Source organism: Hippocampus guttulatus, chromosome 8 (assembly GCF_054856545.1).
Source record: "Hippocampus guttulatus isolate MCC_2025c chromosome 8, RoL_Hgut_1.0, whole genome shotgun sequence".
Classification (NCBI taxonomy): Eukaryota; Metazoa; Chordata; class Actinopteri; order Syngnathiformes; family Syngnathidae; genus Hippocampus; species Hippocampus guttulatus.
Genome location: NC_141268.1, coordinates 22123512 through 22147984, shown reverse-complemented (window position 1 = coordinate 22147984; position 24473 = coordinate 22123512). Strand labels below are relative to the sequence as shown.

Below are 24473 nucleotides of genomic sequence, written 5' to 3'. Positions count from 1 at the left end.
CCATCCTCATCACACATACCAAGCACTTTTCACATGGGTGTCACATGCTGTCGTAAAGTATTAGCGATGAGCAATTTTCCCATAGTGATGGACCGCTCTCTATCTCGGTCCTCATTAACTTTCCATTCTTCCTCATTAGCACCTTCCTTATGCCGCCACACAAATGCCCAATATATACGATTCAAACACAATGATTGTGAATGAAATGCGTAAAAAAAAAAAAACGGGCAGTCCGAGACCCTACCTTTCATTTCTCTGCAGCATCTCGTTGTCCTTTTTCCACAGGCTAATCGCTGCGGGCGAGGCTTGGGGCTTGCATTCAAGAATGACTTCGCTACCTAGGCGAGCTTTTACCAGGGCCTTTAATGGACTTTTCGAGAAACTGGGAGGTGATGCTGTGTGGGAGGGAAGAAAAAGGAAAAGTGAGGGTGCTATCAACAAAAGAACAACAAAAAGAATCACTGAGCCATGATTGTGGGCTTTGTATTGAGTCAAAACATAACAAAGATCCTGGGCACATAAACACATACGTACATACGTACATACGTACATACGTACATACATACATACGTACATACACACACACACACACACACACATACACACATACATACATACATACATACATACATACATACAGAGAATATAAATCATGTTCAGTCTGACGAAAGTCATCCAAGCTTGTAGATAAATCATTATTATAAATCATCGATGTACATGTGTTTCTTGTAGTCTCCAAATCAATATGATGAAAATGAGACACTCTTATGGATTCCTGCTTAGCTGGCACTGTCCATAAAATGAGTCGGCAAACTAATTGCAGGGGAGAGATGCGGCTTCCTGCTGGTTTTTATCTGAGACGATGATCAAACGCACAGACAGATAAGCAGCATAAAAGCACACGGAAGGAGCCAAGCTTACCTAACACCATTAGCTGGGCAGAGGAATAAATAACGCCATGTTTGTTTTCAGCGACACACTGATACATTCCAGAATCCGACAAGTTTAAAGTAGGTATGGACAGAGCCCCATTTTCGATTTGTATCCGGCCCTGCGGAGGAAAAACAATGAGTTGAGCATATCCGTTGCAATGCCAGTCTTTGATGTCCGAAGGCACAAAAGCAATTACTTGTGCACCATAAGGGGAGGGAGTCAGTGGGAAAGGAGGAAAAAAAGGCCTAAGGAACCCTCTGGCATTCCACATATGTTCATATTGGAAAGCATGAGGACAAAAATTGCTCCCCTGCGTTCTCATCATAGATTAAGTCAGCTGCATTTTGCAAGTCATTTGCGGTTGGCGTAGGTTGACCTAAAAGTGCTTGATGCCACAGACTAATTGTGACACGTTTAGCCTTCACTCAGCAGCGACATGTGACATCTTTCGCGGTACAATCGAAGAAGGATGGCCATTCCTTGGCCCTGTATGGCCACATCACGTTTGCTACTTCATTGTGTTGTACAAAATGATTTCTCTGCCCGTCGCTGCAACAAAAAAAAAAAAGGACTTTTCAGGATATCAAAGAAAGGCACGTTTGTTCAGCCGTGAATGTTGCATCAGCAAAGACTGCGAGCCTCTTTCGACACTTGGCATTGGTCAGTAATTTGTAAATTCATCCATCCATCCATTTTCAAATCCGTTTCTCCTCATGAGGGTGGAGCCTATTGCAGCGGTCTTCGGGCAGTAGGCAGGGCACACCCTCAACCAATTGCCAGCCAATTGCATGGCACACATAGACGAACGACTATTCGCGCTCACACTTACACGCAGGGACAATAGAGTGTTCCAATAACCTGCAAAGCATGTTTTTGGAATGTGGGGGGGGGGGGGGACCGCAGTACCCGGAAAAAGCCACGCAGGCACGGGGAGAACATTCAAACTCCACACAGGAAGACCGGAGCCGGGATCGAACCCCCGACCTCTACACTGTGAGGCGGAGTGCTAACCAGTCAACACTGTGCCACCTCCAATAGAACCCATTTGGCCCAAAAAAAAAAAAAAAAAGTAAACTGCAGTACATGTTTACTACAATACAAATATGGACATTGGGAAGGAGGTTATAGCAACCTCATAAAAACATTGGTGTGTCCATTCAGAAAAACACCAAAAAATGATAATGTGTGTGTGTATTTGTGCGGCCATGCGTGTCCAGTACACTGATGCAGAAGAATGACACTCTGAGTTGGCACTTCAACTACAAAGTTGAAGTAAAGTGAGGTACTGTGTGATCCACGTACTTAAAGTATAACCACCTTTTTGCTTCATTGACTGAATCATTCCCCTAATTTTGAGAATCCCGATCAGTTGCATTACCTCTGTGATCACGTGCTCGCCATTCTTCAGCCAGCTGTACGATGGTTTAGGCTTTCCAGTAGCCTTGCACTCCCAGAACAGCTTTTGGTGGATGGACAGAACTGTGTCTGCCATTGTCTGGAACCAGTGAGGTTTAGCTTGGAATAAATGAGAGGATTACCTTTTCAAACATGTGTTTACAGTATCAAGGATTAGTGTGACAACAAAAAACAACAAGCTGTAAAAGCATTGTAAGCTGTTGCTGTTTTGCCGACGGCGGAAAAGTCTGTACACAAAATTGAAAGTTCCATTTTAACATTTTTTTTTCACCGATAATGGTATTTTCAATGGGGAACATTGTAATTTTGCTGAGGCAAAATGCAGCTCCAAAACTAGGTAAACGTGTAAAGTACTGTGTCCCAACAGAGTATTGATTTTTATTGGGCTTCCAGTCAGCCGAGTAAAATGCTCTCAATTGCTGTGTCAATTTTACACACACACACACACACACACACACACACACACACACACACACACACACACACACACACACACACACACAATACTTTTACTGCAAAAGTGTAACTTCAGGATGTTATGCTCAGCAGCCCTTCTCACTTTACGTTTGCCCTCAGCACACCCGATTGACTGCGCGACACACCGTCACGAATGAGCCGACTCTTTGAAGGGAACAATGGGACTGATCTGATCCTTGAGGCTCTTTGTTTAACAGAAACTTAGCTCAACTATTTCTCGAACACTTGAAAACAACCACCGCTGTATACAAAGTGCTGTACATGGAGCAAAAATCATTCATCCGGCAACAAACAATAAATTAATGACAAAGACAGCGGAAAGCGCACAACTAAAAATCAAGACCCATGCTGAGTCAAAAGCCAAAGAATGAAAATGTATTTCACTGAAGGACCTACTTAAATGTTTGTGAGCAAACACGGGTGACTTTGCAAATCCTTCTCGAGAACTGTAGAACTGTGCAGCATTCAGTATGATCTGTTGGCGAATTAAGTGTCGAAGGAGCAGCGTGTTTACTGACCATGGAATGAGATACGACCCCGTGCTGCATTTTTGCCCCGTCGATTTTCCGCAATACACTCGTAGTTTCCCGCATCTTCCTGCTGAAAATTTGGTATTTCCAGAACGGCGTTTGAGTTTTTCATTTTGACTTTACTTGGGAAAGGGACTCCACTTGTTCTTCTCCAGCTGATTTCTGGCACAGGACTGCAGAAAATAAAAACAGCTGTACAGTATATCTCCTCAAACCAATGTGTGCTTTATTTTTTTTTTTTTTAGCTTACTTGTTCATGATTAAAGCAACTTTCAAAAGCTCCAAAATGAAGATAAATGGAATGATAAATATGAAGATGAATAACGCGACGCTGAGGCAAACTTAAATCATCCTGAGTCGTGCTAATCCGTGCGTTGATGAGTTGATGTCAGAGCCACAATGATGCTGACTTACTTTCCCAGTGCAAAACATTCCAGTTTCACAAGTGATTCCTTTGCGGCTGGAATCGAGTCAGGGAAATGAACCTCTATTTTGGGTTCATATTCTCCCATTACTCCTACAAAAGGGAGAACATTTGGACATCAGTAATGAACTGCAGCTATGGAATACACACAGGATCCAAGAGACAGCAGTGATACCGCGGGGCAGCAAATAATATCACCAAGCGTGCAGAGTAGAAGTGACCAATGCAGGGTTGGTAAAGAAAAAGGCAACCAACGAAAAACTTCAGAAACGACCTGCTTAGTAAAGATTGAACCCCTGTGATGACATGATTTATGACTGTTTATCCATCCATCCATTCATCCATCCGCTTTATCCTCACGAGGGTCGCAAGTGTGCTGGACCGTCTTCGGGCAGAAGCCGGGGTACAGTTGACCACTGTGCATGACTTTGTTTAGATTCTATGTCAAGGGTAGGGAAATACAGTTCCTCGTGAGAGAAAGAGAGATCTAAAAGAGACAGGATACTGGAGTTCCCTACCCCTGTTCTATGTAGTTTTTATAATCTTTATTGTCGTGAGAATATTGGAAACAACTCATTTCAAATGTGATTGTGGTGTACGTAATCAGCTAGCTAAAGAGATAGATAGATAGATAGATTTCTGTTTATCATTGACTGATGAACGGTAGACCTGATCAACTGGCGGACGTGAAAAGGAATTATTATATTTACCATCACTTCTTAGGACCAGTGGTGTCGGGGAGCTGAACACCTTCTCCTCTGTGATAGTGTTGTTAACCACACAAGTGTAGTTGCCCACATCCGAGGGTTCTACTTTGGCTATGTACAGACTGCCAGTCTCCTGTGAGATGAAGCGACGACTGTCTTGTTGAACGAAGTGAGGATATTGATTGAAGATCCATGCAAAGGTCAGCTCTGCAATACAAATTCATTTAAACGCTTAAAATACCTCCTCAATTCAAGGTATGGGGCGGGGGGGGGGGGGGTTAACCTGGATTTAAAAGCAGTCATACTTGTGGCTAAAATCACTTCTTGCATCTTGTTCAGTGAAATACAGCTTCATCAGTGCGCTTTGGAAAACCGGACTCCTCTAATTTGACATGAGTCCACTCACCTCAGAGCCCGACTGGGTCTATGTTCAATTAGCATTTCTTTAATGTATTCAAAAGGACTCACGCTAGAGATCCAAAGACGAGCAGCAGAATTTTAAAATCGATTCTACAGCTGACTGAGAGTAAGTGTAAAGTCTTTCGGACTAGATTAATTCATTCTGATCTCTGTCTTGTGATCAGTATCCGAGCTGCAGCATTTTGAATGAGCTGCAGATGTTTGATGCTCCTTTGAGTGGAATCCAATCAGAAGACCATCACAGTAATCCCGTCTACTGAGGAAAAAAAAGCACGGATAAGCTTCTCCCGGTCTGCTTTTGGAGCATGCACCCCTTTCAGTCTGGACATGGTTTTCAACTGGTGAAAGGGTGTTTTCCTGATAGATTCAATAACACTGAGTCTATCAACAGCTAAGATAAAACAAGAGCAGGAGTAGCGGGGCCGACGTCCCTCGGACGAGCATCAGTGGGATCTCGGAAATGCCAGGGTACAACAAAGTGAGGGCATGTGGTTCCATGTTTGAAGCTGAATAGCCCCTCATAGTTGAAAATGAGTATCGTAAACCAACAGCGAAAGAAAAGTCTTCGTGCGCCACCGTTCACGGCTAATACGCTGCAGTGCAACCATCTTAGCACTACACAATAAAAATAGCAAATGGGGGGAGGGGGGAAGCACATATGAATGAGATCCATAACAGAGCTGCTGTAGCAGGCTCCTGACAAACAGTGTCTCTGTGGTCAACTCAAAAAAAATCTACTTTGACTTGATGAGGCGCAAGACAATCGAACATTAATGAATGACAGAAAATTAATCTGGCGCGATCTATCCATCCCTAATTTTGGGGAAGCCGGCAACAAAGCTATGTTTTATTAGATTTAACTCGTCTCGAGTGTGTGGCACTTCCATGTACTGTATGTGCCAATCCTGCATAACGTTGGCTTTAAAAGTTGGGACAGCACGCCCGGGGATCTGCAATGGGAGATGCCATGCGCCAGATACTTGGAACAGTGCGCTGAACTGATCCCAGATGCCAAGAAAGCGAAGAGTTTTGCCATCGATATTTGGAAGATCAAAAACTGCAGTGCTGAACAGACAATATGTCACGCACTAATTTACGCTGCCATTTTAAATGTGTTTCAAGTCTCATTTTGCTTATGCCACGCTGGGTACCGCTTTGCGCGCTACTTTGTGGTTTGCACCTGCCTTCCAGAAGCGTGGCATTATAAAATGCCACTTCAACAAGCAGACAATAAGCAGATCTGATAAATCATCTCTTTGCATGTACTTGTCCCACAACTGGCAAAATGAAGTGAGCCGCAATTTGGTAGTCAGGCGCAATCTTGGTTATCCGAGATCGGCTTTCACATCTGCTTGGATGCGCATTAGAGTTTGCTCCCATTGTTGCATGTGTCGCAAACCTTTCGTAAATCAAGCGTCAGATGATTCATTTGTGATGGTCATTCACTTTGAGCTGCAAATCCATTTGCAACTCGCTTCGATTGTGCTGCTTTAACGTGATCGCTGTATGGCCATATGGGCCGGTTGTCGTTACTCCACTTCATACTCCCAACTGGGACTTGAACAGCGCACTTGAAATGACAGAGTTTCCAGTACACCGAGCTTTGCAAGTGTCGAATGAAGTTTACAGCCATGTCACGTCTTTCAAAATGCAAACGAAAAAGAGCGAGTCGCGGACAACAAAAGAAAGCAAGAGCAAGCTCCCACAGCTTGTCTTTCAGTCATTTCTAAAAATGTGAGAGCGCAGAATAGCGCTTTGGTTACAGCAGGCAAACTGCGCATAAGCCCGTGTCAGAGAAGAAAGCTGTCAAACTGTATTTCACACAGGCGACTCTGGCCCATTATCCCATAGACCAGCTGTACAATGCACCGTTCTACAAACGCTTCTCTTGTGTGGGAAATTGCTGTTCCAATGTGCAAGCCCCTGTTTGATTAGAGAGACAATTTCAGCAGCAGCCATTGTTCATCCCGCTCAGATGCCCAGAGAGAGAGAGAGAGAGGGGGGGGGGGGGGGGAGGGAAAAAACAGCATTATCTTTATTTGGCATGTCATTTAAAAAAATATTTGTTGGCTTTTTCTTCCAGAAACAACATGTTTTTTTTTCCGTGAAGTCTCCGAGTTGACTTATTCAAGAACACTACTGGCAGCAGCCAAAGAGCATGGCGTGACAAATCCAGGCCAAGAAAATCTGCTCTGGAATTGCTTTGTCAGTAAATTTGTGACTACGGGTGTATGACTTTTGAGAACACGTGGGGGTGTGGGTGGTGGTGGTGGTGTCACTCAGCCCATGCAAATAAATCTTTGCAAGACATTTCACATCGCACAGTCGGAGGAAAAGAAGATATGTGGATTTAGGCTAAAGTAAAAAGGCTAAAATAATACGGAAAAGCAAATTACCTCCAGAATGTGCTGGCGGGCCACATAAGAGAACCACTCCTTGACCTTCTCGGACATTGACTGTACTTCTCACCGTTTGCGTTTTGAAGTTATCTAGATCTGAGGAAATGAGATTTAAAAAAAAAAAAAGAGAGAGAGAGAGATCTTGAGATTGCAGCTCTAAAAATATGAAATCACAAACAGCATTGGACTATCTGTTCAGTATCATGTGCTTTCCCTCCCCAGCTTTCGCTTATTCACCGAGGCGCGTATTTAATGTTACACTTTGAGCCGCGGGACTTTAATAGGACATCATTGGTTGCTTTGGGACATTCTCCTGACAGCCCGTAATGCTTCGAAAGCATCTGGAGTGCTGATGAAAGAGAGAGATATCGCTGTATGACGTTGACTGTTTCGCGCAAGGAAAAGATTAGGCGGCGCGCGGACTGAACAAACAACCGGGGAGCATGCATGACAAATGAGTTTGCGCTGCCAGCAGCCATAAGAAGCATCATTATTAAATGTGGTGTAATCTCGCACTTAAAAGCGTTAGCTTCCCCCCGTCCGTACTGGCGGCGCGACTTATCCCTTTCAAATTAATGAGCAGTTTCGGGCAGACAAAACCTACACCTGGGATGATAAAGCACCTCTGACTTGACTCCATGAGCGACGGAGGTAAATCTGCTGCCGTCCATTCTCTAATCTGCCTGCACCCTCTGGCGAACGGACTGCCGTAAGCCTTCCAAACGTAAACAAAAATAAAGTCAGCGTGACCGATAACGGAAATTAGGAGGGAGAAGATTATGGCGAGAAGTGGGACGGAGCGCTGGTGAGATTAATGAGCAGCCCTCTGATGACCGCAACGGAATCAACCGGCGCCAAGTCCCGGCAGGACGCCGGGGGTCACAGGATGAGGTGGCTGACTCCAAACCGAGACAAAGGTGACTTCCTTGTGCACTCGGCGAGCCGCTTCGATGACAGTGTCTTCACTTACGATGCCGACCAATGGCGGGATTCACACGCCTGGTTGGCGGCAATTGAGCATCGCCCGAATCGAAAGGATTGGGGTCAAATGGCCCCAATCCGCACTCGGGTGCGGCTCGGCTCACCGTCTTGCTTTTAGAGTCGACGTGTTTTCGATGCCACATTGCCTTTGCGACATTTATGACCCATTGTTGTTATTGTCAGAGAGTTTGTAATATTGGACCACAATGCTTTCGTGTTTATTTTAATTTTTTTTTGTCCATATACGCATTTGCACCTTGCCACAAACGTTTACAGATGTCTTTGGGCAATTCTTTTGACGTCACGGCGAGGTTGATGCTTTGAGATGATTTTGTGGCCTGAGACTTACGCTTGGATACCTTCATGAAGCGTGTCGGGAAATTATGGACGCAACAAAGGGGATCAAGTGTAGTTAGTGCATGAAATTTTAAGGGGCATTTTAAAATTAAGGGGCAGAGCAAAGGATGAGAGCTACTTTGCCCTAAAGTCTTTTCTTTTTTATTTTATACATACAAGAATTCTAATAACGGGCTCCAACATAACCAGAGTATAATTAAATCAATGGAAATTAATGAAGGCCTCTCTGCTTTGCGAATTCATCGAATCCTGTAAAAATCTTTTTTGTTGTTGTTGTTGTTTTTCCTGGGTAGCGATTACGGACAAAACTTTGTCCGGTTCTTTGGAGCAAGAAAAAAAAAATAGGTCTTCACTATAAGTGGACGGATCAAACACTGCATTTGCTTGAGGCTATAGCCCACTGTAATTGCAGCCATTCCTGGAAGATTCCCGGAATTGTACATGCAAACAAGCCGGTGCCTTGACTCTGCAGTTAAATTGAGCACAAACAAAGTAGAACATTGGATGACAGACTCATAAAGGACACAATCCTCTTTGTGTCGACTTATTTCCAACTGCAGATTGGAATATTTTGTCACATTTGATGTCATACTTTTTTCAAACTCGAGACGAGCTTAAGACAAACTGGGCATCCACAGAACGATTTCAACCAAGACTGAATTTGATATCAAAGGAGGTGGGAAGTGCTTGGAAGGGAAAAGTTCATCATCATTTATCATCGACATCCAAACGACGCTGATATTCAAATTCCCTACTTGGAAAGGAACCGGCTTGAAAGGAGGCTCAGCATTTCTCCTTCGGAGCATTGTCCTCATTACACAGAGAAAGTGCATCAGCCATGCTGATCTCTGAGACCTCCCTCCCTGTACATTTGGCAGACGATAAATGTCAAGCGGCATTGCTCTTCATCCAGCCCCCGCGTCTAAGATTCATTACAGGACTGTATGGATAAGGGCGGGCCAGCTTGTGAGACGAAGTGAAAGCGTCCTTGGATCCTTGGGACATAATCGATAGTCCGAGATCTTGAGCAAGAGCAGAGCGGTTCCTTTGCGGCGCCTTACTTTCTGACCGCCTTGAATGGGTGGCAATGTCACAAAAATAAATCAACAAACAAAACAAAACAAAAAACCCCTCATCTAATCTTTAAGATGTGACTGCTATTCACATAGTCAACAACTTACTACTCAACTTCGACATGACTCGGTCTGCTCTCCTTTAACGTTTGGATCACAGAGCCTCCCTGATCACTTGGCAAACTACGTGTCCGTTTAGATTGAGCCTTGATGCTGTCGGAGCTGGTAGCGCTAATACAAATCAATGAAGTTCAGAGGCTGTTTTTCCCACAGTGCTCGCTGCATCTGGCGTTTCATTGCAGGGGCATCAGGCCCGCTCGAATCTCTTCGGAGGTAATCTGAATGATACATTCGAGAAGACCTCAACCGCACGCCTATGACATCCGGATAAAGTGTGTCAAGAGTCTTGCAGGAGATTTTGAATACTCACAAGCAAATTGGACGCTCGCCTTGCGGCTCAGGATGGCCCCCCTGGCGTTGAAGGCTTTGCACTGGTAAATGCCGCAGTCTCGGTCCTTGTCCAGGTTGCTAATGATCAGGCTGCCTCCAGACATGCGACGCCGGTAGTCATTCTCAAGATCAATGAGTGTTCCGTTGAGTGACCAGCTTGGAAAAAAAACCCCCGCAAACACAATCATGCTCAGCTCCCTGGAGATGCACCCTCAGTATTTATCACAAGGATCAATTTCTTACTCTGCCAACGTGTACAGTCACAGACACATTGCGGTAAAATGTAATTTAGTGTTCGGAATACTTACAGTTCTAATCACATCGGTATTAGTCTGGTTAGCTAGTTTAAAATAGATTTTTTAACCCTATTTATAATTATATTTGATCGGAAAACTGTCAGTCTGGAATGAAAAGAAAATTCTGGTCCAGGCCAAGGTTGAGCATAGCTGGCTTTATAGAAATGCCAGCCCACAGTCCGTCTTCAACATTTCTTTGAGTTGAATTGCCGTGGGTGGTCCAAAGTCAAAACCTTTGGAATGGACTTTTTTCAAGAAATTTGTATCGCCTGTTTTGATTCCATCTCTGAAAACAAACTTTCTATTGTGCATCGCGTTCCCTCAACTGTGTGGTCTGTACTGTCAACATTTTGCACACTGATCACACGTTGCACCTTATTCAAGACCTTCAGACTGCACTGGAATTAACGATTCCTTTCTCTGTCTTAAAAAAAAGAAAATCTTTCCTTCATAAACAGACAACTGCACTTGTTGAGGATGGTCTTCAAAATATTTGCTTCTTAGTTTTAGGTCGACAAAGAGGAAAATACTCTTGCTGTTAAAATGTGACGACAGTTTGTTATGTGCAAATGCTGAGGCATCACCTTGCAGTTGTTCAAATGCCATTGAGGGGGGAAAAAAAAACATCCATCTTATTTTAGTCTTCTGGGCAAAAGTGCAGGCAGAGATTACGATGCTTGCCTTAAAATCAGTTAATGCTTGCCGAATTTCCTGCCTGACTGATGACAAAACAAACATCGGACTGCACGATGCATCTGTGGCAGTCACTTAATTGGACCAATTTTGTATATTCTAGAAACAATATGAATTTTTTTTTAAAGCCTTCTTGTCAAAGCAGAGTTACAGCCCTAAAAATATCTCTCTGTAACGATGACATGAAAATGAAACACGCTTTGACATTGACATTGATGGACATTTAACCTGGCGCCCTATGTTCTACATTGTTTGTACCGTAGTACAGTCGAACCTCATTTCAAGGTACCCCGTTTACGTTTCCACCGCTATATTATTCACAAGTCCCGATTTCACGCCATCCAATTTCCATTTGCCCGTTTCGCTTGCAACGAAGACCTTTTTAACGTAAACTTCATTATAAAATGCCTTCGTTACGACGAACCATTGGCGGCCATTTTATCGGAAATGGTTACAACGAACGACCGTTATAATGTACCGATTCGTTCTGACCCTCGAGGTACGTTGTAACGAGGTTGGACTGTCGTTTTGTCGGTGTGCTAAACAAGGGTGGCGACAGTTAAAGCTGCAGCCACTCGGTATGAGTGATTTTCAAGACAGAGGTGGGCAGGCAAGCGAAGAGAGTTTTGGAAAAATCTTCCATGGGTTTGTTTTCATTCGTGTCTAATGCATTCATAAAACAGCAGGTAAGGCCTTTAAAGTACGTGAAAGCCGAGCTCAGACACTTTGTATTGTATCTGGCGCCATACGGCTTCAGTCCGAGGGGAATTTACCGTAAGTCCAACACTCCTCTTTTCATTGAGTTCTGCTGTAGGCGCAGCCACATCTGAGCCTCCGAAGTGACCTCAGCGTAACCTTGGCTTTCACATACATTTTTCATGAAGTCTCATCAAACAGACCGGGGACTGTACGGTAGCCGACTGTACCGTCTCATCTGGCTTTCCTTCAGGCCACACATCCGCGGAGACCGCGCGAGCCATTGACTTTTTGCATACACGCACGCGCACAGCGCCAGATTGCTCTTCGAGTTTTCAACTATACTTAAGACGTTATCTTTGTTGTTCTATGAAAAACAGGTGACAGATTTGAGGCCAAATCTGTCGCGATATTTGTTCCTGAAAAGGAACGCGGTGGGCAATGTATCCTCGCAAGACTCAAAATAAAAGGTTTCGCATCGCAGTTTGCGAGGCAAAATTTGCGGTTTACGTCTCATTAAAAGACACAGAGTCGCAAAACCAAACGACAATACGTCCCAAGTGGCTTCGTCACAGGTCGTGCCCGTACGGCCGTTAGTCGGAGGTTGAGGCGGTCATGTCAACACGCAGACCTCAAACCACGTCTTGCGTTACATCGCTGAACTGGTTGCAAATATCCGCAGGCCGAATGATGTGACCGTGATTTGATAACAACAAATGCTTGAGCGAGTCGGAAAGCTTTTATGAGCGCGCGTGTCTGCAAAAGAGCATCAAGCGTCTACGGAGCATGCACGGACGGAGGCAAAGAGTCCTACCGCCGAACGTAAGATCATTTGGCGCAGATAAATGCAGGCCCTCGTCTCAAGGGATCGCGGCTTAGATCATTCTGGCGCCTGTCTTTTCTGCCCGAGTGCTGTGAGTGAATTCCGAACGAACATCTTCATCTTTACACACCCTCACTTGTAATTACGCCTGGTGCAGGGCCATAAACACATCCAAAGCCATAAATCTGCTTGAAGTCACATTCCATGATAGGAGACCATCCAGTTTTTTTTCCACCCTCCGTTTTTTTTTTTTTTTTTCCTTTTCCAATCACTGCTGTGTCCTTGATCTCGTGTTCCAGCCGATTCATGGTAAACACAGTGACAGGTGTATTCATAACGCCCAGCTCGCAGCTCTGGAATACGCCGCGTGGCTCCACTGGACTATTTATCAAAAGAGACTCTGTAGGGGCTCCTCACCAGACACTCGCGGTATCGACAATGGCTGAGGAAGGAGCTTAGATCGCGAGTGCTAATACTTGTAAACCACAACGCGATATCTTTCGACTCAATACGGCGTCCAAATACTGCATCCCCCCCCCCCCCCACATGCAATCAAACAGTAATTGTACAGTCGAACACTCGTTACAACGAATCTGAACATTACGACGGTAGTTCGTTGTAAACCTTTTCAATAAAATGGCCGCCAAGTACGGTGTATGACACAGTATGAACATTTAAGGATGTAAAAACATGACATGTAAAACAGTAGAAGCATGTCAATTAGCAGTGACCAATCGGTTCAAGGCTGCAAATAAAATCAAGTGTGACATTTAGCATTCCACTGAAAGCTTTTTTTCATTGTCTCGATCTGAAAATGTGTCTGTGAGTGAGCTATTCTGCACTTCCGCCACCCCGTTGGAAAACAGCCTATTGAAAAAATAACCCCCCCCCCACGTGCTTAAAGTTGGTATGCTGAAAAACAATTCAGGATTTCATAGTTCTCAGTCTTACACGTTTTCCGCAAAGATCCTTAAACACGCATCATGTATTTCGAAAAACATCTAGGATTTCATTTTCCATGAACTAGAAGCAAGTCAAAATGTTCATGCGGTATGAAACCTCGAAGGATGTCTGCTGATGACAAGCACAACATTGTCAAATCGAACCAAACGACATTATTGGGCATTCAAAAATAAATGCTGTTAAATTGTGCACGACAAAGTGCAAACAGATTTGATCGGATAAAGGTAACAAAAAAAAGTTTCTCCCGTGCAAATGCATTCTATTAACGGAGCATCTTTTCAAACGATATTGACGAGCAGGAAACAAGACACTGTTGATATTTCTTGATCAACAAACCTTGCCGAATGCTAGCGGCCTTGCATTAGGCTGGAGAGCGCACACGAGCCACTCAAGCCGAGAGGCTCACAAACCACGTCTGTGAAATGCATCTGAAAAGTGGTAAAAGTGATCCGGTCTAGGTACTCCCCCCGTTTTTGTTTTTGGCACAACATTCCTTTGTTTGTCTTGAAAGCAATGTCACTCACAAGGTGAGCGCAACCGCTCTCCAGCTCGCTGGGGTGCTGACCAAGCAGCGAAACACAATCGCCCACACCACCACCACCATCTTTTTAGGCTGAATCCCGTTAGGAGCTTGCTGATCATTTGAATCAGGTGAAATTTCGAGAACAAGCAGGGACTGCGCGGTTTTGTAGCATTGCAGTTTTCCCGCACGCGTCCTAAACATATATGAGACGTGGTTCACATTGACTGTCCAAATCATTTGGGAAAGGCTCATTTTGCGTGCATCTGGCGCCTCGTCGGAACTGTCATGACATCGCAAAAGCGCTAAAGAGGAATCGGATGCGTGCAATTGTGCGGCACGGAGCAGATTGGGTTTAGCGGGCGCCGTCGATTTGATGAGGTAATTTACCTGTACTGCGGAGTCGGGCTCCCTTCCGCATCACAAATAATGGCGGCCTGCTGGTTGGGCGTGTTGATCGGCAAAACGAGGTCAACTGGCTCCGTCCTCAATCTTGGCCCTTGAAATTTGACATCGTCTGGAAAGGCTGCCGACAAAGCCAAACGTTGTGACACTCACAAAGACTGAGAGGACCATTACGACATGATAGCAATGACTGACACGCCGTCTACTTTTCATGTTTGCTTTTTGTTTTTTTTCTTCCCCCCTATCGCTTCTTTGAACCTGGTTGGTATTTCTAAGGAAAAATGCACTTGGACTATTCCCATAATGCGGCCTGTCTACTATTTGCTTATCTTGCAGCGAGGAAAATGCATCCCGCTTATCTTGGGCTTTAACTGCATATGCAACATATTTGGCTCTGCAGTATCACCCGCGCGCTTCAAAATGCAAATGATTACAAATGTTGGCAATAAGTCATATACTGCTTACATAAATGGGAAAACACGACACTCGGTAGAATTTAACTGGTGTTGTATACATGAGAGTAGCATTCAGGCACCCCGTGAATCATCGCAATAATACAAAAGCAAAGACGAAGGGGTGAGGACGACTGAAAGGGGAGGTCTCCAGAATAAATTCCTCGGAAGCAAAGCCGAGTCGGATCATGTGTGTCCGACTCGGCGAGCGCATAACGAAGGGCCGAATGGGTTAGCGCATCTTTTCAGAGCTTGAAAGGTAGGCGAGGGGGCCAATATCTGCTATCACATGAAGGAACGGCCAACAAGGCGGCCAGAGGAGCACTAATTGCTGCTCACGCACTGCAGCATGTGGCTTGTCGTCACGCGCGTGGTTCTGTCAGGTACATTTGATCGAAAACCAAATAGTCCCTTCCTTTCCGTTGCATTCCAAGTGAAGGATTGATCGATGTTCAAGAGGTGCCCCTCTGAGAGGCGCATCATTCGTGAACAAAGAGCGTTGATGCACAACATCGCAAACCGAGTGATATTTTAAGCATCACTGCCGTGATTTTCAAGGCGAGTGACTGAAGAACCCAGTCACATGAACTCACATGAGCATGTAAATCGGGTGCCTCCAAAATTGCGGGTCGGGGGCCATTTCCGGGCCGCCGTCCGTTTTTCAGCGGCCCGTGTCATGATAAATAAAAAAAAGTTATACTGGAAATGACATTTGGGAATGGGGCTGCAAGGTTTGTTAAAAAAGTAGAAGGTGAGCAGAGTGAGAAAGGAGGGCGCGCCATAGAACTTTTCTTTTACTGAAGAGACAAATAAAACATTCATGATTAAAAGAACAACACAATTTATACTTCAAAACACTGTAGTGAAGCAAGATAAGTCAATTTTAGGGGCGCTTTGTGCTCTATGGCTGATTTATGAAGACATCAAAGTCATGATCTTCAAGTAACAGTTTGAAAAACGGTCACCTGACTTCAGTTTGATCTTTTTTGGGGGCTCTGAATGTGGAGATGCGATTCGGCTGCTGTTAAGTGCAAAGCCGGAGCTACTCGGTGAGATCGAGGGCTGTTGCACACCTCCAAAACCAATTTTTCTTTCAACGCCTTTAACAGAAAGCTGATGAAATGAATGAAACACTACAAACATGTTGGAGTTGCTTTCGGGACTGACTTTTGTGTGTTTCATAAAGTGGACGGATTTTTCAAAAAGGGGCCCTTTCATCCTTCCATTTGTCTGTGCGCGGCCCTCAAACGAAAATGTTTGGACACCCCTGATGTAAACGAAATGGATTTTGCAAGTCGAGAGCTCGTTATTTTTGTGCTGGTCTCTCAAGTCCCACGTGGCCACAAGGGCAGATAGAGAACCCGTGTTGAATCGAGCTGAAATGACTGGCGAGATTCATCGCGTGGCTCCTGTTAATGATCGCGACAGTCCATGAACAGCAACGGCGATTGGACTCCTGGTCGGCCCTGACTGTTTGCTGCTTATGCGTGCTCGGACGGTCCTCTAGGGACCGCGAAGGACAGCAGACCGCATTTCATTCAGTCTTGTCTCATCGGAGACGTCTCTGGGTTGTTTACGGCGCCGCTAATTAGCTTTCTAACTTATTAACAACTTTATATTGCTGGTCGACATTTGAAAGTAAGACTTTTAATTGGAAAATCCACTTTGGAGGTGCACGCTACATAAAAGGATGAAGCAAAAAAAAAAAAAAAGCATCGGAAAAATCATCACTTTTGTTTTGAAGTGTGGAAAACTATGGCAACGAGTGCAATGTCTCTTAGCACTAATGTGTTCAAATCTCTTACCTGCAAGGCATCCCGTGATTGATAGAAGTACAATTTGTTTCCATGGTAACACCATCTTTAGTTGCGCAGGGCTAATGGGACTCTCATCCAAGTACTTGTTAATGGCGTTCTCTCCTTGAGAGAAAAAGAGTTTCAATCTGAAGGGAAGCAATTAGAGAGGTGATTAAAAGATGACATTTTGTTTAGAAATACAGCAAGCACCCCCCCCCCCCCCCGCCCCCCGACTGCCAATAAGTAAAATAAATAAATAAATTAAAATGGTACTGCAAAACGGGTTGTTGTTATGTTGGAGTCCAAATATGGGAAGTGAGTCTAAAGCAAGCCCTAAGCAACATTTGGAGCAAATATCTGGGATGCAACCCGTCATTGCAATTTGCAGGTGGCGCTGAAGAAGAAACGGCTGCTTAATGGTTGTGTTTGATTCGACTCTGCATGTTTCTCATCCCGCCTAACAAGCTCATATCTCCGGCTTAAAAGAGAAGTGGGGAAGGGAATGAATGACCTCAAAAGATACTTACTCTCTCCCTATTTGACTATTAATAGGAGCTGGCAGACTGTGTATGGCGGCGCTCTGCAAAACGCCACTTCACACTTGAACAAAGAGTTTGGCGTTCGCATCAGTGCCAGAAAACTCCATTGATGTCCGCAAAAGTCCGCAACTGAAGCTCCTCAACTCACACCAAGATTCCACCGAATGTCGCCAAAGCAACGCCGGTCTTGCTTCGGCACAGTCACATTTGGACTTTTTCTTTTCGACTGGCCGTCCATCGCAGAGACCAGATCAACCGCATCCCAGCCAGCAATCAATGACCTAAATAGTCGTTCACTGTTTTCTGCTGTGTGCGCGCATGAGGCCTTGCCGGCCGCAACTGCAACCGGCCGCGATCTGCGTAGCACAGACGGGGCTTTGCTCAAGCTTTGACCTACATCGCAGTAAGTGGGAACTGATATGCCTCTCAGGATTAAGAAAGCGACCCGACCCCTCATCCTTACAACGTAACCCGGTGGTGGTGGTGGTGATTAACCCGCAGCTATTTTGGGAATTCCTCAAATAGACACCAAACACTACCGCTCACATTTTTCAACAAAATCGTCGACTGTCAAATGATCATTTGCCGTTGTAACGCAACAACTGGAGACCGTTTCCATAGTGCAACGGGAATGCAGTCACAGCAAGAGTGGATTCGCCGCATTTGGACATTTTCGCTACTCTGAAAACCCATCGCATTGAATTACACGGTTTCTGGATTCGACCGGACAAAAAAAAAAAAAAAAATGCTGAATTCCTCAGCGGCTCAATATTAAGTACAGCCCGCCGTCCGCTCTCTATGGGATCCAACGTGCCGACTGCGAACCCATCAGTTCACACAGCCTCAGGTTGCTCTCAGGAAAATCTCCCAGAATAACTTTGGCTGCAAGTTTCTTATTTTGTTGTTTTCAGTGGCACGCCGTCTCGGCCAATGCGACAACATATGCGAGGCGCTGAAAGCCTGGCGAGCTTGCAAAATGCAGCGCTGAGAAAGGGCTCTTCGATCGCTTGTTTTTATGAAACAGACTCTTTGGATTTCAATCTCAACATTTTACCATTCAGGAATGAAGAATGCCAAACTGAAAAGTTTTTTTTTTTTTTTTGTCCCTGGCATATTCTAAGAAGTCTGAAAACGATCAAACATCGTATTCAATCTGTACGTTTTATTTTAAGAAAATGAATATAATTTGAAATGTGAAAAAAGAAATGCAAACATGCTTGATGAACTTTACTGTATATCTTTTTTATTTTCTGTAAAACAATGCATTTTGAAATTCAAGGATAACTATAGTAGTTACAGTTTAGCATTAAAAAAGATAACATTATTCAACAGTTCCCGTTTGGAGCCATTAGATTTTGGGGAGTCTGCATTTCTTTTCAATGTTGCTATATTTGTCCAACAAGACAAATAAATATAGAGTTCCTTCCCAAATTGTACGCTCATGAAGAACTACCTTCGAGCACGTTTGAATAAACAGTCCAACTTGTGTTTTCTCTAAGTCAATTTGGGTTTTGACACATGAATCAATTGGTGGTTTTAGAATTTATTCTTATTTTTTGGGGGCTTTCCAATATATTGACAAGCACAAAATAACAGTGCAGAATGCAGCGACACGTTACACATTCGCCTTTGCGCCCTTTATTGGAGTCATTGGCGGAAATGCGTCTGGCGGTAAATGAGATGAAAGTTGATTAGTCTGGCTTGTTGTTTATTGGTCGCCGACATCTTCCGGACCCTTGAGGGCAGCTTTGTTGCAAAGGAATCGAATCTTGGTGTTGGAAAAGGATGGTGTTTCTGTTTTATGGTCGGGCCGAACTGCATTACGACCGCATGCAAGTTAATACAAATGTCGAGATTTTGTATCCGGCCTCTGTGCAAATCGCAAGTGGTTCCAAGCATTATTGAATGAGTCCTTCTTGTCTTTTCAAAGGACGCAGCCATCTCGATTCAATCCTTCCGTAAAAAAGGGTGGAAGGCAGGCCTCCAACACCGAGGGATGCAGCGCACAGCTGCTTTGCCTCGGCATGAGGATTCACACTCAGTCGTGCGCCGATGCCTCTTAATTTACTCCGACTGAAGACCTGCGCAGCGGCCCACTTCACATAATCCAGGGAGTGACAGAAAAATAACTCGAGTCATTCACAAATAAAGGCATGCTTGAATGTCGGTGTTTCACACCTTCGGCTTCAACAGAAAGCTTGATGAAAAGAAAAAAAAGCCAGGAACTAATTGTTTGACACTCATTGTGCCGTACGCGTCATCATTGGCCCAGCGAGTTCTGATTCCAACGGCCGTGATGCATCTCAAGTTGAATTTTTTTAAAAACGAATTCTTCCCCTGCTCCCAAGAAGAAGCTCAAATATTAACAACCTGGGAAAACTCACCAAAGGCACATGGTTAGCGTCGCTTTTCACGACTTCATTTCCGGCTTTGGCTTTACGCGTTACTGAGTACATCCTAAGCACGAATGCTGTGCCATGATGCAATCCTAGAAAGATCTGGTGTGAAAATGAAATGAGCTATATTTACTGGAATAAAAGGACACCCGCGCGCATGCACACACACACACACACATACATTTTTACGGGTCTTAAAAAAAAAAAATCAATCAGGCAGCTTCAGCTGATCCAAAATGTTGCCGCCAGAGTCCTGACAAACACCAGGAAACTGGGCCACATCACACCTGTCCTCAAATCCCTGTGGTGCAAGAAAAAAATGGTGCATTGAATTGACTCCATTTTATTTCATCAAGTGGCTGCTCACAAGAGAATCATCTGAATTTGGATAGATTTTAAAGTGGATGTCGGGTCGACTTAAATGTATCTGGATCCAGTTGGTTTTCTATCCTGCAACCACTTGACAAAATCAAATGGAGTCAATTGAATGCACCCTATTTCATTCATTTTTTTGTTGTTGTTTTCAGCGTAGCTAGCTAGACGGCTGAGTGTGCATCTCCACATGCAGTGTACTGATTTTCTCAAAGACAGCCGCATGACCTAAGCGGCTCCCTCCTGTGTTCAGCGTGGCCGCAACGCTCAGTTGCTGCTTGACACCCAGAATGGGAGTGAGCGCACCTAAAAGACAGAGAAGCAGTGAACCGTTTCTCACCCCCCATCATCAGCCAAGCACATCCCCCCGGACTTTGATGCAGCCACAAACTGGCGCTCAAGGAAGGCCAGCAAGAAACACACCTTTCCTCCCACTCTCTTGGTGTAGTTTTCCAAATCATTTTTCAGTTTCCAACAAACTCAGAGACGGAATGGCGGCAGGAGTGCTGTCAGGGATATCCAGCCGTGTGTGATCACTTGCGGTAAATTCTGCAAATTGAAAATACTCTTTTTCTGGAGCCACTGCCACACATGGAATCGCCCTCACTTTTCTCCCCCTGGCAGCATCTCCGACTGGCCGCAACGTTTGTCGGCCTTTCACCTGCTGCCGAACACTTTGCAAAGCGTATTGTGCTATAAAAAGGCATGCCTGCAGTGCCATGCAGGATTTTTGCCGGGCTATGGAATAATTCGCTGCATGGCTTCAAAGACATGTTTCACCTCCCATTTATCTGCTGCTTGATATCGTCAAATGATGTGCAAAGAAACTATAAATAAACACGAATGTCAAGGGGAAGCGTTATAATCCCATCTGGGTAATGAGGTGCTTTGAAGATGCTGGTCTTCCTGTCGGGTCCGTGTCTGGGTTAATGCCAAAGTCTACAGACCAGCTTGGGTAAATATAGAGATTTCTCGAGGAAAGAATCCTTTGCAGAAGAGCGGGCTTGTAAATGCTCAGAAGCAACTCAACTGAGTGGTTAATAAGAAAGGAAGATGTCGTGCAACGCTCAGCTGAAAGAATGAGGCGTGTGAAAAGTAGGCAGCAAGACTGGAATACAATTTGCGACTACAGGCTATACAGTACCTCAAGTCGGGCAAAACACTATTTCTAAAAATAAAGAAAGTTGTCGGCTTTCCTTCGGCCCCGCTGCTCTCTGCTTGTCTGCGCGACCGAGCAGCCATCTGGAATGGGCGCTGGACGAAGCAAATGAGCCCCATCCATTTCAATCCCAGTAGGACCATCCAAAGCATTCGAGACTCGTCCAGAAACGCAGTCATCAGCATCCCGCATGAGTGGCCGCTCATGGCATGTGCACCCTTGCCCCGATGGAGCAACGTTTCGCAGGAGTCATTTAGTTTCCCAGCGTTGAGATTACATCAGGTGAAATGACTTGCCATTTCATCGCATTACGGATCGCATGCCAACTTGGCATATTGTTGTTGCTGTTGCTTTTTTTTCTTCTCCAAACGTGTCAATAGATCAAATTAAATCGATACTTACTTCTCATCGGTTCCGCTTGATGAAACTGCTTTGACGGTAATTCCAATATCCGCTCGTGTGCCGCAAACCGTTTGTGCGCCTGGAAGCCCGCAGCTGTTATTTCCGTGCTCTTGACTCGATCCTGCTCCGTCCAGGTGCGCGTCCACCTCCACAAATCCACCCACCCCCCTTCCCGCACGCCGTGATTTCACAGCCGCTGGGTAACGGCCGCCCTTCCTCGATCCTCTCCCCCAATCGCCACTCCACCAGGTGCGGCCAACAGACAGGGAGAACAGCGGTGCCAGTGAGCGGCGGTTCTCGATGCGCGCATCCCACGGCGGGATCTGCCTCTCCCCTCCTCTCCTCTTTGTGCGCGGCGCAGAAACTTGCGCCCACTGGTGACGCGTGGAAACGCTCTGCGTGCGTGCGTGCTGCGGCACCGGAATGCGCCACCAGCACCCGCCTCGCCTCGCGCTCCCTCACTCGATTGGGCGCGAGCCACATGAGTGGAAATTTGAGGACTTTGCTCATACAAAAAAATTAAATAAAGTGCCACATCATGCATTGGTTGAATTCTAGTTCTTACATTGTGGACAATCTCTGCAAAGATTCTCAGACGGCTTGATGTCCATTTATGCCAACAAGCAGTGACTTATGGATTCTTGCTCAAGTTGTAAGCAAAAGGGTTTTTTTTTTTTATAGCAGGCACACTCCCCTCATTGTCACTGCTGAGGGGCTCTAGGCTACTGAGCACAATTTAAATACAAAGGTCCAATACAATGAAAGACACATTCAAGTGCGTTGATGACAGTAAAAGGGTCTTAAATCAAGTGACGATATCTATTCTCTATTTTTTTTCTTTTTAGAGAAGGTGAAAAGGAATTGCTCTCAAGTGAGAATGGGGGAACATAGGAGCTTAATTCACTCCCATCGTGGCAACTAATTCCAGTTAAATTATTTTCATGATGCAAGTAAGTGAAATCTCCCTTTGAAAGCTTTGTTGATTGTACTGCTCCTCTCTGGGTTTCAAAAGCCAAGTTCTTCAAGTGCACACCCCTCGACACATGAAGTACCGAGCGTGAGTTAAGTCTGCGCATGAACATGCAATGTCGACCACGTGCACACATACCAAGAAAATCGAATTCATGACACTGCAATGGTCACCTTCAAATTTGAGTGGATTTCAAAGCAATTGTCCAAGGGTTTGAACTGAATGTTTTCATTTTGGCGGTGCAGCGAGTCAGAAATCGCAAGAATTGTCGCATTGTGTGTGCTTTTTTTTCATGGGGAGGGGGGGGGGCTACTTGAGGTGATGGAAAGAATGCTGAATACAGAGACAAAGTGGCTACAAGTTGGCACCACTGCTGCCACCCACGGTGGCATTGGCGACTGCTTTATCCTGAGCTCAAAGTGACGTGTGTTCAAGTCTTGCGTAATATGCTAACATTGAGAGGCTTACGGGTTGGATGACTTCCGCGAGGCACAATTTTCCCAAAACTGTTGGCCAAATTGTGGCCGACTGGCTAGCACATCCAAAATGCCTCCAGATACAATTGTGGGTGTGAATGATCATTTGCCGACGTATGCCCTGCAATCGGCTGACAGCCAGTTCAAGATTTACCCCGCCTGCTGCCCAACGACAGCTCATGTCGGATCCAGCACACACATGAACCTCGTGGGGACCAGTGCTACATGAGAATGGATGGAATGTGAACAACTGGACCGTTTTTTTGAGTTTGCCTTTGTTCAACCCCTTTACGTTTTTGTCCCGTAACGTCCTTTCATGCACATCCACTTTGAAGAAGTGGTCTCAACTTGTGTTCCTTTTCCACTGTACCGGTTGTACCCGAAACGTCTTGCTTTCCACCCTGTGTGGTTGCTTTCTCATGACGGAGACTCAATTGGCTGTCACATGGGATGACTTAACCCGCATCTCGTTCGTCAGTACCGCAAAGCCAGTAATGATGTGCCGCTTAAAATAGAAGCGCCCCGTGTGTCTCGAATCATAGCCTTTTCTTCTTTGGAGGGGGCTATAGATGTGGGTCCAAATATAAAACTTGGAGTGATGGAGTTACCCTGCCAACGATTCAATTCACCCGCCACCGGCAGGCTGGCGAGTGTTTGCGTTAATCCCTGGTTGGCAATACCCCTCCCCCCCTCCAATTTGTTACGCCCCTGCCGCTCACCTCCCTCCAATCCTGCAATTCCACCACAAACCTCCGAATCCGAAACCTAAGTGCGCTTGCCAACATTATGCCGTGCTCTCTATTTTTTATGTCACATAGATGTGATGAAATTGCTCATTTGTCATGATTGTATTATTGTTAACGTTTTGGAAAGCGCTTTGTTCCAGCTGCGGATGTTGTGAAAGCGCATTTCAAGAAGTTGAGCTGAGTTATTGTAAGCGCAATTAAATCAATATGCATTGAAAAAATAATAAATTGAGCAAAACAGGAATATATTAATTGGAAAAAAAAGTGTCGTCGTTTGGCAAAAAAAAAAAAAAAAAAAATTGAAGATCATGCCAAACAAAAAGTTGAGCAGAGAATGAGAACAGATTGAAAATTGAGGCGTCAAATGTGCTCAAGCTTTGCCTCCCCTCCTCTGCAAGGCACAGCGGCTGGTGCACACGCCCGTGCAGGTCGAGATACAAAATTTGCATCAGATCGCTCGTATTCAAGATTGACATGGTGAACCTGGAACAATTAGAATGCTGCAAATGTAAGGAGTGAATGCATTTGTCAATGAAGAAAAGCATTTAGCTTCCGGGCTTTTGCTCGATATTTGGGAGGAATTTGAATAAATGCCACTTGAC

At 45.0% G+C, this 24473-nt stretch overlaps 1 protein-coding gene across 2 annotated transcripts in view; it reads right to left on the bottom strand.

Annotated features, from left to right (window-relative positions):
- cntn3b (contactin 3b) overlaps positions 1-22181 on the bottom strand; it is a 36931-nt gene extending 14750 nt beyond the window's left edge. Inside the window, exons 1-11 of one of the 2 annotated variants that reach the window (XM_086117753.1) lie at positions 21680-22181; positions 16821-16957; positions 14549-14684; positions 10148-10323; positions 7304-7402; positions 4491-4694; positions 3771-3873; positions 3345-3529; positions 2312-2448; positions 922-1051; positions 245-395 (exon numbers count right to left, since the gene is read on the bottom strand). In XM_086117753.1, coding sequence (XP_085973879.1) covers positions 245-395; positions 922-1051; positions 2312-2448; positions 3345-3529; positions 3771-3873; positions 4491-4694; positions 7304-7402; positions 10148-10323; positions 14549-14684; positions 16821-16875 — 1376 coding nt within the window. In that variant the 5' untranslated portion in view covers positions 16876-16957; positions 21680-22181. Of the gene's footprint in view, positions 1-244; positions 396-921; positions 1052-2311; positions 2449-3344; positions 3530-3770; positions 3874-4490; positions 4695-7303; positions 7403-10147; positions 10324-14548; positions 14685-16820; positions 16998-21679 lie in introns of those variants that run through there. The other variant, XM_086117754.1, reaches the window with a different exon arrangement.
- Between the last annotated feature and the right edge of the window lie 2292 nt (positions 22182-24473).